Source organism: Haliotis rufescens, unplaced genomic scaffold, assembly GCF_023055435.1.
Source record: "Haliotis rufescens isolate VD_foot unplaced genomic scaffold, xgHalRufe1.0.p SCAF_13, whole genome shotgun sequence".
In the NCBI taxonomy this organism is placed as follows: Eukaryota; Metazoa; Mollusca; class Gastropoda; order Lepetellida; family Haliotidae; genus Haliotis; species Haliotis rufescens.
Genome location: NW_025963813.1, coordinates 12,676,148 through 12,690,326, shown reverse-complemented (window position 1 = coordinate 12,690,326; position 14,179 = coordinate 12,676,148). Strand labels below are relative to the sequence as shown.

The following is a 14,179-nucleotide window of genomic DNA, read 5'->3' as shown; positions in this document are numbered from 1 at the left end:
CAAACAACATGAGGAAAACTATCCAAGGCTGGTGAGGAACAAGGGAGGATCAAGAATCTCACAATGAGGTGAGGTGAGGTGAAATTGGGTTTAACGTCGCGTCCAAGATTATTGCACTTATATAGCGACGTGCGTGCACGTGTATTTGTGTGTGTGGCTGCTTGTACTAGTCCGGACTGATGCCGATTTATAGTGCTAGCTCACTGAGATACCATGCCGCAGTTTAACATGAATACCCCACTCAGACACAGTATACTGACTCCGAGCCGACCAGTCCTTGTTTTAGCCCCTTAATGCCGAGCGCCAGACAGGGTAACAACAAGTACAATCTTTTAACGTCTTTTTGTATGACGCGGCCCGGGATCGAACCCTGGACCTTCCGCTCTCCGGGCGGACGCTCTACCACAAGACCACGGAGGCGGTCTATCTCACAATGAAATCCCAGCACCAATATATACCTGTTTCTGGACCTCGCCTTCATTCTGAGGAGCCTTAGGAGCTTGTGCTTGCATCACGACACCAGCTACCTAGAGTGAATATTGATAGCCAATCACAGCAGGCCCACATCGTTCATTCAATTGTACATCTTGACCATGACCTCATTCCACAAGGTGATCGTAGCGCCATAACTCTTATACCTCCAACACCATAACATAGACTTACAATTGTTTTACCACTCGTCCTTGCTTGTGGAGCAATGGGGTAGGCATCCATGCTTCAAAGTGATCTTTGCGCAATGAATATTGTAACTCCCTTATTTAACAATGAAGGCATAAAATATATCCACAAATTATGAGTATCACAAACCGCATCCTTGTTCAATTTCCCCCATGAATAACAATCTCATCTTCCATCCATACAACTAGAATTGTCAGCCACCCGTATATAATTTTACCTTGACATATCTTCAAGTCAAAAGGTCTGCAAATATCAAAATGTATGTCCAAAATATATCATCCGTAAACCAGTTTCTCAATGATACACAGTGACACTTGAGACAATGTAGAAAAACACTGTGCTCATCATTTAACAGTTACATTTGAGAAAGGCTCCATTTAAATCCATTGTAGTTTAAGGAAAGAGTGAGTGAGTGAGTGAGTGAGTAAGGTTTTATGTCGCTTTTAGCAATATTCCAGCAATATCACGTCGGGGGACATTTAGGAAAGAGAAGCACATGCCAAATAGATCTGATTTTCTCACATTTTCTTTAATCATACTTGGAGAGCTTAACTGACTTGACAGATCCAGAAATATTAAGGTATGAACTTTGGTGGTTAACTAATAATCATGGTATCTTGTAATTAGCTTGACCATAATGTGGGTGGAATACCCTGGGCCAGAGTCAACTGGGTCAGCAGTGGCCCTGCTTGAAGTCAAGTAAGTGTATTCAGTGTGTACCTGTTCTTGTCCCTGTGCTGGCTGGTGCTGGGCATCCTCATGCAAGTCTACCTTGGGCTGCTCCTCAACAGCCTAACAATGGGATGATTACATAAAGTTAATGAAGTGTTCACAACCACCGCCATCACAAGGATTCAAAATTGTACAAAGGATCATCATCATCATCATCATCATCATCATCTTCATAAAAATATATAATATTCTCATCATCACACTTCCTAGACTAACATTTAGTCTCTGAAATCTTATATTACACAATATCCTTCTTGACTCTAAAAATAAGATAAATTCCCTATGCTGTGGAATAGAGCTAGCTTGAGCTGGCTATACTTGCTTTTGTATGCATTTCTAGATTATTATTTTTTCATAAAATAAATATGTTCCACGGTCATGGTGCAGGACTACACACTTCCCAACATTATTGTTATCATTATTAGTGTACTATGCTGGATTTCACTCAGGCCTCAAAGTTTAATTTTTTACCAAGTAGCATTTTTTCCAGGTGGCCAGTGGTTAAATCAAGAAGTCAAACTAATAGTGCAGGTAGCCAAAAGCATTTGAATTTATCTTTTATCAAATAACTATTATACTATGTACGAGTCATAGCATTAGTCTTGGAATTGTATATTAGTGGAAACTGTACTTGATTTTTGTTATTTGTGACTAAAACAATGATGCAATTTATGTTACAAGATTGTCAACTGAAATAAGATACTAATTTAAGTAATTACATTAATATTTATGTATTTCTGTTCATTGTCGACTTTAGCAGGACTTATAAGCAAGTACAATTATTAGAACACATATTTTCAATATTTAGCTGCTGTTTATTTTTGTGTCTTCAAATATGAAGCAGTAGAATTTAGTTGCCACAAGATATTTTCAAGGTAGTCAATTGGCTATCTCTGAATTTTAGACAGTAGACAAATTGAAATTTAGGTCGAATTGGCCATTGTTTTAGCCGCAACTTAGAGGCCTGTCACTATCAATGAGCACTCACAATGATAAAGTCACATTTCAAACAAAAAAATCAAAGCGTCCTTGCAGCCAACCAGCCAACTGATGTGCCTGACCACCTTGTTGACTCCATTACAAGTGACTACAATGCTGAGTTTACTATGGATAAAAGTGATATCCTATGAGAAAGTGAATGTTCAGTGAACTGAAGGAGACACAATCCCATGTGGGGAAATAAACTTCAACACCACATTCCTGGCCAATGTATTGTACGTACCAAACAAATCCTTATAAGAAGACAGGCATGGGACAAAGTAGGCCCATTAAAACAGTCTAATTTCCAGAAAAACAAATAACAGAACAAAAACGATAGCTTGCATCAACAGTGATAACTGATTTCATGGTGTATGTAAAAATGTAAAGTGCAGATTTCAGGTAAAAAGGGTCACGGTCAAGGTAACCTGGTAAGAAAATCATAGGGTCAAGGTCACGGACAGTGAAACTACTTGTCAAATGGAAACAATTAAGAATGGCTTCAGAACCATTGAGGCAGCTTGGCCTAAGCTTATAAAAAATATCCCAGAACGTCATGGGATCACGGTCACTTTGGGAACAGAGGAGTAAAACAAGGTTTCCAGCACAGAGGTACCTGTTTCTGGGACTCGTTCCCTTGATTCTGATTTGTTTGTTTGTTTGTTGTTTAACGCCGTACTCAGCAATATTCCAGCTATAGGCCAGCTGTCTGTAAATAATGGACTAGACAATCCAGTGATTGATATCATGAGCATTGATCAACGCAATAAGGTTGGTTGGTTTGTTGTTTAACGCCACACTCGGCAATATTCCAGCTATATGATGGTGGTTTGAAATAATCGAGTCTGGACCAGACAATCCAGTGATTGACATCATGAGCATCGATCCACGCAATTGGGTTGGTTGGTTTGTTGTTTAACGCCACACTTGGCAATATTCCAGCTATATGATGGTGTTCTGTAAATAATTGAGTCTGGACCTGACAATTCAGGGATTAATACCATGAGCATCGGTTCACGCAATTGGGACACAATGACATGCATCAACAAAGTCAGCGAGCCTGACCACCCGATCCCGTTAGTCACCTTTTACGACAAACATGGGTTGCTGACATCTGCCTACAGTTAGCAAAATCATATATTCAACTCAACAAAAGACTGTTACAGTTCACAGTGAGGTTCATTGTTCCGAGGGTGATGAAATTAAAGCGAGAAAGAGGACCCAGAGACCAGGCACAGTGAAATTCCTTGTGATCAGGTTGCAATGAAAGAAAGGGTTTCGAATCATCTGGGAAGGAATGTTTGAATACAGCTAAAGATGTTCTGACGTGTGGTCGCCACTTAAAAGGATCTGTTTATCTTATACCGTGTTTAGGAGAAGAATACAAAGATATTGTTATTCAGACTTTTGGTAAGCTTACATATCATTTTGATCATGCTCAAAAATCTCATCATCATAACAATAACAATCTTCAACTAAACACTGGCATTGTAAGATTCCCATTTCTGAAAGGTGGGAAAAGTGAAGAAGTTGACCCAAGGACCAGGGACAGTGAAAATACTTGTCAAGTGGAAACAATGAACAATGGCTTCAGAACTAGCCAGGAGGTGAGGTCTATGCTTAATACAAGCATCCCAGAAAATCATAGAGTCAAGGTCACTTTGAGAGCAGAGGAGTAAAACATGGTTTCCAGCACCGAGGTACCTGATTGGGGGACTCGTTCCCGTCTTTCTCTGGGGACTTGGGAGCATTCATTGCCACACCAACTGCCTACAGTTAACAAAATCATATATTCAACTTGTTGCTTGTGAAGATGGTTTATTCCTGCCGTTACGGACATTCTCATGATAAAGGCTGATGTCATTTTGTTGCTGTCCAAATAGACAAGGAGATCCATTTCATCACACTAATCCTGTACCATATATATATGACCAACAAAACATTTAGAACTATTCTACACACAAAATCTTGTCCAAGTAGAGATGAAAATGTACTGGCAAAGATTCAGTGGTTGACACAATAAATGGACCTGTTTATCTTTTATTGGTCATGTGAGAAGAATAGACATATTGTCATTCAGATTTGGTAAGCATACATATCATCTTAATCATGCTTGTGATTTTCATCATCAAAACAATACCAATCCTTCTCAATAAAAGACTGTTACAGTTCACAGTGAGGTTCATTGTTCTGAGGGTGTTGTCATTTAAGCAAGAAAGAGGACCCAGAGACCAGGGACAGTGAAATAACTTGTGATTAGGTTGCAATAAAAGAAAGGGTTTCGAATCTGAGGAAGGAATGTTTGAATACAGCTAAAGATGTTCTGACGTGTGGTCGCCACTTAAAAGGATCTGTTTATCTTATACCGTGTTTAGGAGAAGAATACAAAGATATTGTTATTCAGACTTTTGGTAAGCTTACATATCATTTTGATCATGCTCAAAAATCTCATCATCATAACAATAACAATCTTCAACTAAACACTGGCATTGTAAGATTCCCATTTCTGAAAGGTGGGAAAAGTGAAGAAGTTGACCCAAGGACCAGGGACAGTGAAAATACTTGTCAAGTGGAAACAATGAACAATGGCTTCAGAACTAGCCAGGAGGTGAGGTCTATGCTTAATACAAGCATCCCAGAAAATCATAGAGTCAAGGTCACTTTGAGAGCAGAGGAGTAAAACATGGTTTCCAGCACCGAGGTACCTGATTGGGGGACTCGTTCCCGTCTTTCTCTGGGGACTTGGGAGCATTCATTGCCACACCAACTGCCTACAGTTAACAAAATCATATATTCAACTTGTTGCTTGTGAAGATGGTTTATTCCTGCCGTTACGGACATTCTCATGATAAAGGCTGATGTCATTTTGTTGCTGTCCAAATAGACAAGGAGATCCATTTCATCACACTAATCCTGTACCATATATATATGACCAACAAAACATTTAGAACTATTCTACACACAAAATCTTGTCCAAGTAGAGATGAAAATGTACTGGCAAAGATTCAGTGGTTGACACAATAAATGGACCTGTTTATCTTTTATTGGTCATGTGAGAAGAATAGACATATTGTCATTCAGATTTGGTAAGCATACATATCATCTTAATCATGCTTGTGATTTTCATCATCAAAACAATACCAATCCTTCTCAACAAAAGACTGATATACTCCAAAGTAACATTCATTGTTCTGAGGGTGGCATCATGTAAGCTAGGAAAAGGACCCAGGGACCAAGGACAGTGAAATAACTTGTGATTAGGTTGCAATATAAGAAAGGGTCTCTTATCATCCAGGAAGGAATGTTTGAATAAAGCTATATTATAAAGATGTTCTGACATATGCTCAACACTACAAAAGGATCTGTTTATCTCACACTGGCTGACAAAAAGAATATCAAGATTTTGTTATTCAGACTTTTGGTAAGCGGAAATATCATTTTAATCATGCTCATAATTGTCATCATCATAACAATAACAATCATTCTCACAAAAGATTGGCAAAGTAGAAAGTAAGAGTCACAGTTCTGAAGGTGGCAAGGTAAAACCCAGGAAGCTGACCCACGGACAGTGAAACTTCTTGTCAAGTGGAAACAATTAAGAATGGCTTCACAACTGTTCAGGAGGCCAGGCCGATGCTTTTAAAAAGCATCCCAGAAAACATAGGGTCATGGTCACTTTGGGAACAGAGGAGTAAAACATGCTTTCCAGCACTGAGGTACCTGTTTCTGGGACACGTTCCCTTCATTCTCAGGGGACTTGGGAGCATTCATTGCCACACCAACTGCCTACAGTCAACAAAATCACATATTCAACTTGTTGTGTCTTTAGATGGTTTATTCCTGTCATTACGGACATTCTAATGATAAGGGCTGATGTCATTTTGTTGCTGTCAAAAATAGACAAGGAGATCCATTTCATTCACTAATCCTGTACCATATGTATCATAAGACCCACAAAACATTCAGACCTATTTTACACACAAAATCTTGTCCAAGTAGAGATGAAAATGTACTGGCAAAGATTCAGTGGTTGACACAATAAATGGACCTGTTTATCTTTTATTGGTCATGTGAGAAGAATAGACATATTGTCATTCAGATTTGGTAAGCATACATATCATCTTAATCATGCTTGTGATTTTCATCATCAAAACAATACCAATCCTTCTCAACAAGAGACTGATATACTCCAAAGTAACATTCATTGTTTCGAGGGTGGCTTCATGTAAGCTAGGAAAAGGACCCAGGGACCAAGGACAGTGAAAAAACTTGTGATTAGGTTGCAATAAAAGAAAGGGTTTCGCATCATCTAGGAAGGAATGTTTGAATAAAGCTATATTATAAAGACGTTCTGACATATGCTCAACATTACAAAAGGATCTGTTTATCTCACACTGGCTGACAAAAAGAACATCAAGATTTTGTTATTCAGACTTTTGGTAAGCGGAAATATCATTTTAATCATGCTCATAATTGTCATCATCATAACAATAACAATCATTCTCACAAAAGATTGGCAAAGTAGAAAGTAAGAGTCACAGTTCTGAAGGTGGCAAGGTAAAACCCAGGAAGCTGACCCACGGATAGTGAAACTTCTTGTCAAGTGGAAACAATTAAGAATGGCTTCACAACTGTTCAGGAGGCGAGGCCGATGCTTTAAAAAAGCATCCCAGAAAATCATAGGGTCATGGTCACTTTGGGAACAGAGGAGTAAAACATGCTTTTCTGCACTGAGGTACCTGTTTCTGGGACTCGTTCCCTTCATTCTAAGGGGACTTGGGAGCATTCATTGCCACACCAACTGCCTACAGTCAACAAAATCACATATTCAACTAGTTGTGTCTTTAGATGGTTTATTCCTGTCATTACGGACATTCTCATGATAAGGGCTGATGTCATTTTGTTGCTGTCAAAAATAGACAAGGAGATCCATTTCATCCCACTAATCCTGTACCATATGTATCATAAGACCCACAAAACATTCAGACCTATTTTACACACAAAATCTTGTCCAAGTAGAGATGAAAATGTACTGGCAAAGATTCAGTGGTTGACACAATAAATGGACCTGTTTATCTTTTATTGGTCATGTGAGAAGAATAGACATATTGTCATTCAGATTTGGTAAGCATACATATCATCTTAATCATGCTTGTGATTTTCATCATCAAAACAATACCAATCCTTCTCAACAAAAGACTGATATACTCCAAAGTAACATTCATTGTTCTGAGGGTGGCTTCATGTAAGCTAGGAAAAGGACCCAGGGACCAAGGACAGTGAAAAAACTTGTGATTAGGTTGCAATAAAAGAAAGGGTTTCGCATCATCTAGGAAGGAATGTTTGAATAAAGCTATATTATAAAGACGTTCTGACATATGCTCAACATTACAAAAGCATCTGTTTATCTCACACTGGCTGACAAAAAGAATATCAAGATTTTGTTATTCAGACTTTTGGTAAGCGGAAATATCATTTTAATCATGCTCATAATTGTCATCATCATAACAATAACAATCATTCTCACAAAAGATTGGCAAAGTAGAAAGTAAGAGTCACAGTTCTGAAGGTGGCAAGGTAAAACCCAGGAAGCTGACCCACGGACTGTCAAACTACTTGTCAAGTAGAAACAATTAAGAATGGCTTCACAACTGTTCAGGAGGCCAGGCCGATGCTATTAAAAAGCATCCCAGAAAATCATAGGGTCAAGGTCACTTTAGGAACAGAGGAGTAAAACATGCTTTTCTGCACTGAGGTACCTGTTTCTGGGACTCGTTCCCTTCATTCTCAGGGGACTTGGGAGCATTCATTGCCACACCAACTGCCTACAGTCAACAAAATCATATATTCAACTTGTTGTGTCTTTAGATGGTTTATTCCTGTTGTTACGGTCATTCTAATAATAAAGGCTGATGTCATTTTGTTGCTGTCAAAAATAGACAAGAAGATCCATTTCATCCAACTAATCCTGTACCATATGTATCATAAGACCAAGAAAACATTCAGACTTATTCTACACACAAAATCTTGTCCAAGTAGAGATGAAAATGTACTGGCAAAGATTCAGTGGTTGACACAATAAATGAATCTGTTTATCTTTTATTGGTCATGTGAGAAGAATAGACATATTGTCATTCAGATTTGGTTAGCATACATATCATCTTAATCATGCTTGTGATTTTCATCATCAAAACAATACCAATCCTTCTCAACAAAAGACTGATATACTCCAAAGTAACATTCATTGTTCTGAGGGTGGCTTCATGTAAGCTAGGAAAAGGACCCAGGGACCAAGGACAGTGAAATAACTTGTGATTAGGTTACAATAGAAGAAAGGGTTTCGCATCATCTAGGAAGGAATGTTTGAATAAAGCTATATTATAAAGATGTTCTGACATATGCTCAACACTACAAAAGGATCTGTTTATCTCACACTGGCTGACAAAAAGAATATCAAGATTTTGTTATTCAGACTTTTGGTAAGCGGAAATATCATTTTAATCATGCTCATAATTGTCATCATCATAACAATAACAATCATTCTCACAAAAGATTGGCAAAGTAGAAAGTAAGAGTCACAGTTCTGAAGGTGGCAAGGTAAAACCCAGGAAGCTGACCCACGGACAATGAAACTTCTTGTCAAGTGGAAACAATTAAGAATGGCTTCACAACTGTTCAGGAGGCCAGGCCGATGCTTTTAAAAAGCATCCCAGAAAATCATAGGGTCAAAGTCACTCTGGAAACAGAAGAGTAAAACATGCTTTTCTGCACCGATATACCTGTTTCTGCGACACGTTCCCTTCATTCTCAGGGGACTTGGGAGCATTCATTGCATCACCAACTGCCTACAGTAAAAAAAATCATATATTCAACTTGTTGTCTTTAGATGGTTTATTCCTGTCATTCTAGATATTCTCATGATAAAGGCTGATGTCACTTTGTTGCTGTCAAAATTGACAAGGCGACCCATTTCATCCCACTAATCCTGTACCATATATATCATAAGACCAACAAAACATTCAGACCTATTCTACACACAAAATCTTTTCCAAGTAGAGATGAAAATGTACTGGCAAAGATTCAGTGGTTGACACAATAAATGGACCTGTTTATCTTTTATTGGTCATGTGAGAAGAATAGACATATTGTCATTCAGATTTGGTAAGCATACATATCATCTTAATCATGCTTGTGATTTTCATCATCAAAACAATACCAATCCTTCTCAACAAAAGACTGATATACTCCAAAGTAACATTCATTGTTCTGAGGGTGGCATCATGTAAGCTAGGAAAAGGACCCAGGGACCAAGGACAGTGGAATAACTTGTGATTAGGTTGCAATATAAGAAAGGGTCTCGTATCATCTAGGAAGGAATGTTTGAATAAAGCTATATTATAAAGATGTTCTGACATATGCTCAACACTACAAAAGGATCTGTTTATCTCACACTGGCTGACAAAAAGAATATCAAGATTTTGTTATTCAGACTTTTGGTAAGCGGAAATATCATTTTAATCATGCTCATAATTGTCATCATCATAACAATAACAATCATTCTCACAAAAGATTGGCAAAGTAGAAAGTAAGAGTCACAGTTATGAGGTGGCAAGGTAAAACCCAGGAAGCTGACCCACGGACAGTGAAACTATTTGTCAAGTGGAAACAATTAAGAATGGCTTATCAACTGTTCAGGAGGGGAGACCGATGCTTTTAAAAAGCATCTCAGAAAGTCATAGGGTTAAGGTCACTTTAGGAACAGAGGGGTAAAACATGCTTTCCAGCACTGAGGTACCTGTTTCTGGGACACATTCCCTTCATTCTCAGGGGACTTGGGAGCATTCATTGCCACACCAACTGCCTACAGTCAACAAAATCATATATTCAACTTGTTGTGTCTTTAGATGGTTAATTCCTGTCGTTGCGGACATTCTCATCATAAAGGCTGATGTCATTTTGTTGCTGTCAAAAATACACAAGGAGATCCATTTCATCCCACTAATCCTGTACTATATATATAATGAAACCCACAAAACATTCCAGACCTATTCTACACACAAAATCTTGTCCAAGTAGAGATGAAAATGTACTGGCAAAGATTCAGTGGTTGACACAATAAATGGATCTGTTTATCTTTTATTGGTCATGTGAGAAGAATAGACATATTGTCATTCAGATTTGGTAAGCATACATATCATCTTAATCATGCTTGTGATTTTCATCATCAAAACAATAACAATCCTTCTCAACAAGAGCTGATATACTCCAAAGTAACATTCATTGTTCTGAGGGTGGTGGCATGTAAGCTTGGAAAAGGACCCAGGGACCAAGGACAGTGAAATAACTTGTGATTAGGTTGCAATATAAGAAACGGTTTTGTATCATATACGAATATTTGAATACAGCTAAAGACGTTCTGACATGTGCTCAACACTACAAAAGGATCTGTTTATCTCACACTGGCTGACAAAAAGAATATCAAGATTTTGTTATTCAGACTTTTGGTAAGCGGAAATATCATTTTAATCATGCTCATAATTGTCATCATCATAACAATAACAATCATTCTCACAAAAGATTGGCAAAGTAGAAAGTAAGAGTCACAGTTCTGAAGGTGGCAAGGTAAAACCCAGGAAGCTGATCCAGGGACAGTGAAACTACTTGTCAAGTGGAAACAATTAAGAATGGCTTCACAACTATTCAGGAGGCGGGGCTGATGCATTTAAAAAGCATCCCAGAAAGTCATAGGGTCAAGGTCACTTTGGGAACAGAGGGGTAAAACATGCTTTCCAGCACTGAGGTACCTGTTTCTGGGACACGTTCCCTTCATTTTCAGGGGACTTGGGAGCATTCATTGCCACACCAACTGCCTACAGTCAACAAACTCATATATTAAACTTATTTGTGTCTTTAGATGGTTTATTCCTGTCGTTGCGGACATTCTCATGATAAAGGCTGATGTCATTTTGTTGCTGTCCAAATAGACAAGGAGACCCATTTCATCATATTAATCCTGTACCATATGTATCATAAGACCCACAAAACATTCAGACCTATTCTACACACAAAATCTTTTCCAAGTAGAGATGAAAATCTACTGTCAAAGATTCAGTGGTTGACACAATAAATGAATCTGTTTATCTTTTATTGGTCATGTGAGAAGAATAGACATATTGTCATTCAGATTTGGTAAGCATACATATCATCTTAATCATGCTTGTGATTTTCATCATCAAAACAATAACAATCCTTCTCAACAAAAGACTGATATACTCCAAAGTAACATTCATTGTTCTGAGGGTGGCATCATGTAAGCTAGGAAAAGGACCCAGGGACCAAGGACATTGAAATAACTTGTGATTAGGTTGCAATATAAGAAAGGGTCTCGTAACATCTAGGAAGGAATGTTTGAATACCATGAATACAGCTATATTATAAAGACGTTCTGACTTGTGCTCAACACTACAAAAGCATCTGTTTATCTCACACCGGCTGACAAAAAGATTATCAAGATTTTGTTATTCAGACTTTTGGTAAGCGGAAATATCATTTTAATCATGCTCATAATTGTCATCATCATAACAATAACAATCATTCTCACAAAAGATTGGCAAAGTAGAAAGTAAGAGTCACAGTTCTGAAGGTGGCAAGGTAAAACCCAGGAAGCTGATCCACGGACAGTGAAACTATTTGTCAAGTGGAAACAATTAAGAATGGCTTCACAACTGTTCAGGAGGCCAGGCCGATGCTTTTAAAAAGCATCTCAGAAAGTCATAGGGTTAAGGTCACTTTAGGAACAGAGGGGTAAAACATGCTTTCCAGCACTGAGGTACCTGTTTCTGGGACACGTTCCCTTCATTCTCAGGGGACTTGGGAGCATTCATTGCCACACCAACTGCCTACAGTCAACAAAATCATATATTCAACTTGTTGCTTGTGAAGATGGTTTATTCCTGCAATGATATTCTAGTGATAAAGGCTGATGTCATTTTGTTGCTGTCCAAATAGACAAAGAGATCCATTTCATCCCACTAATCCTGTACTATATATATCATGAAACCCACAAAACATTTAGAACTATTCTACACACAAAATCTTGTCCAAGTAGAGATGAAAATGTACTGGCAAAGATTCAGTGGTTGACACAATAAATGGACCTGTTTATCTTTTATTGGTCATGTGAGAAGAATAGACATATTGTCATTCAGATTTGGTAAGCATACATATCATCTTAATCATGCTTGTGATTTTCATCATCAAAACAATAACAATCCTTCTCAACAAAAGACTGATATACTCCAAAGTAACATTCATTGTTCTGAGGGTGGCATCATGTAAGCTAGGAAAAGGACCCAGGGACCAAGGACAGTGAAAAAACTTGTGATTAGGTTGCAATATAAGAAAGGGTCTCGTATCATCCAGGAAGGAATGTTTGAATAAAGCTATATTATAAAGACGTTCTGACATATGCTCAACACTACAAAAGGGTCTGTTTATCTCACACTGGCTGACAAAAAGAACATCAAGATTTTGTTATTCAGACTTTTGGTAAGCGGAAATATCATTTTAATCATGCTCATAATTGTCATCATCATAACAATAACAATCATTCTCACAAAAGATTGGCAAAGTAGAAAGTAAGAGTCACAGTTCTGAAGGTGGCAAGGTAAAACCCAGGAAGCTGACCCACGGACAGTGAAACTTCTTGTCAAGTGGAAACAATTAAGAATGGCTTCACAACTGTTCAGGAGGCCAGGCCGATGCTTTTAAAAAGCATCCCAGAAAACATAGGGTCATGGTCACTTTGGGAACAGAGGAGTAAAACATGCTTTCCAGCACTGAGGTACCTGTTTCTGGGACTCGTTCCCTTCATTCTCAGGGGACTTGGGAGCATTCATTGCCACACCAACTGCCTACAGTCAACAAAATCATATATTCAACTTGTTGCTTGTGAAGATGGTTTATTCCTGCGATGATATTCTAGTGATAAAGGCTGATGTCATTTTGTTGCTGTCCAAATAGACAAAGAGATCCATTTCATCCCACTAATCCTGTACTATATGTATCATGAAACCCACAAAACATTTAGAACTATTCTACACACAAAATCTTGTCCAAGTAGAGATGAAAATGTACTGGCAAAGATTCAGTGGTTGACACAATAAATGGATCTGTTTATCTGTTATTGGTCATGTGAGAAGAATAGACATATTGTCATTCAGATTTGGTAAGCATACATATCATCTTAATCATGCTTGTGATTTTCATCATCAAAACAATACCAATCCTTCTTAACAAAAGACTGATATACTCCCAAGCAACATTCATTGTTCTGAGGGTGGCGGCATGTAAGCTAGGAAAAGGACCCAGGGACCAAGGACAGTGAAATAACTTGTGATTAGGTTGCAATAAAAGAAAGGGTTTTGTATCACATACGAATATTTGAATACAGCTAAAGATGTTCTGACTTGTGCTCAACACTACAAAAGGATCTGTTTATCTCACACTGGCTGACAAAAAGAACATCAAGATTTTGTTATTCAGACTTTTGGTAAGCGGAAATATCATTTTAATCATGCTCATAATTGTCATCATCATAACAATAACAATCATTCTCACAAAAGATTGGCAAAGTAGAAAGTAAGAGTCACAGTTCTGAAGGTGGCAAGGTAAAACCCAGGAAGCTGACCCACGGACAGTGAAACTTCTTGTCAAGTGGAAACAATTAAGAATGGCTTCACAACTGTTCAGGAGGCCAGGCCGATGCTTTTAAAAAGCATCCCAGAAAATC

The 14,179-nt window shown here is 38.1% G+C and overlaps 1 protein-coding gene across 1 annotated transcript in view; it reads right to left on the bottom strand.

Annotated features, from left to right (window-relative positions):
- Window positions 1-14,179, bottom strand: part of LOC124139122 (Golgi integral membrane protein 4-like) — a 91,721-nt gene that overhangs the window by 31,754 nt on the left and 45,788 nt on the right. Inside the window, exons 21-30 of the mRNA XM_048394200.1 lie at window positions 13,236-13,301; window positions 12,222-12,287; window positions 11,193-11,258; window positions 10,184-10,249; window positions 8,148-8,213; window positions 6,109-6,174; window positions 5,094-5,159; window positions 4,093-4,158; window positions 1,399-1,470; window positions 459-527 (exon numbers count right to left, since the gene is read on the bottom strand). Of these exons, the coding sequence (XP_048250157.1) occupies window positions 459-527; window positions 1,399-1,470; window positions 4,093-4,158; window positions 5,094-5,159; window positions 6,109-6,174; window positions 8,148-8,213; window positions 10,184-10,249; window positions 11,193-11,258; window positions 12,222-12,287; window positions 13,236-13,301 (669 nt within the window). The remainder of the gene's footprint in view (window positions 1-458; window positions 528-1,398; window positions 1,471-4,092; window positions 4,159-5,093; window positions 5,160-6,108; window positions 6,175-8,147; window positions 8,214-10,183; window positions 10,250-11,192; window positions 11,259-12,221; window positions 12,288-13,235; window positions 13,302-14,179) is intronic.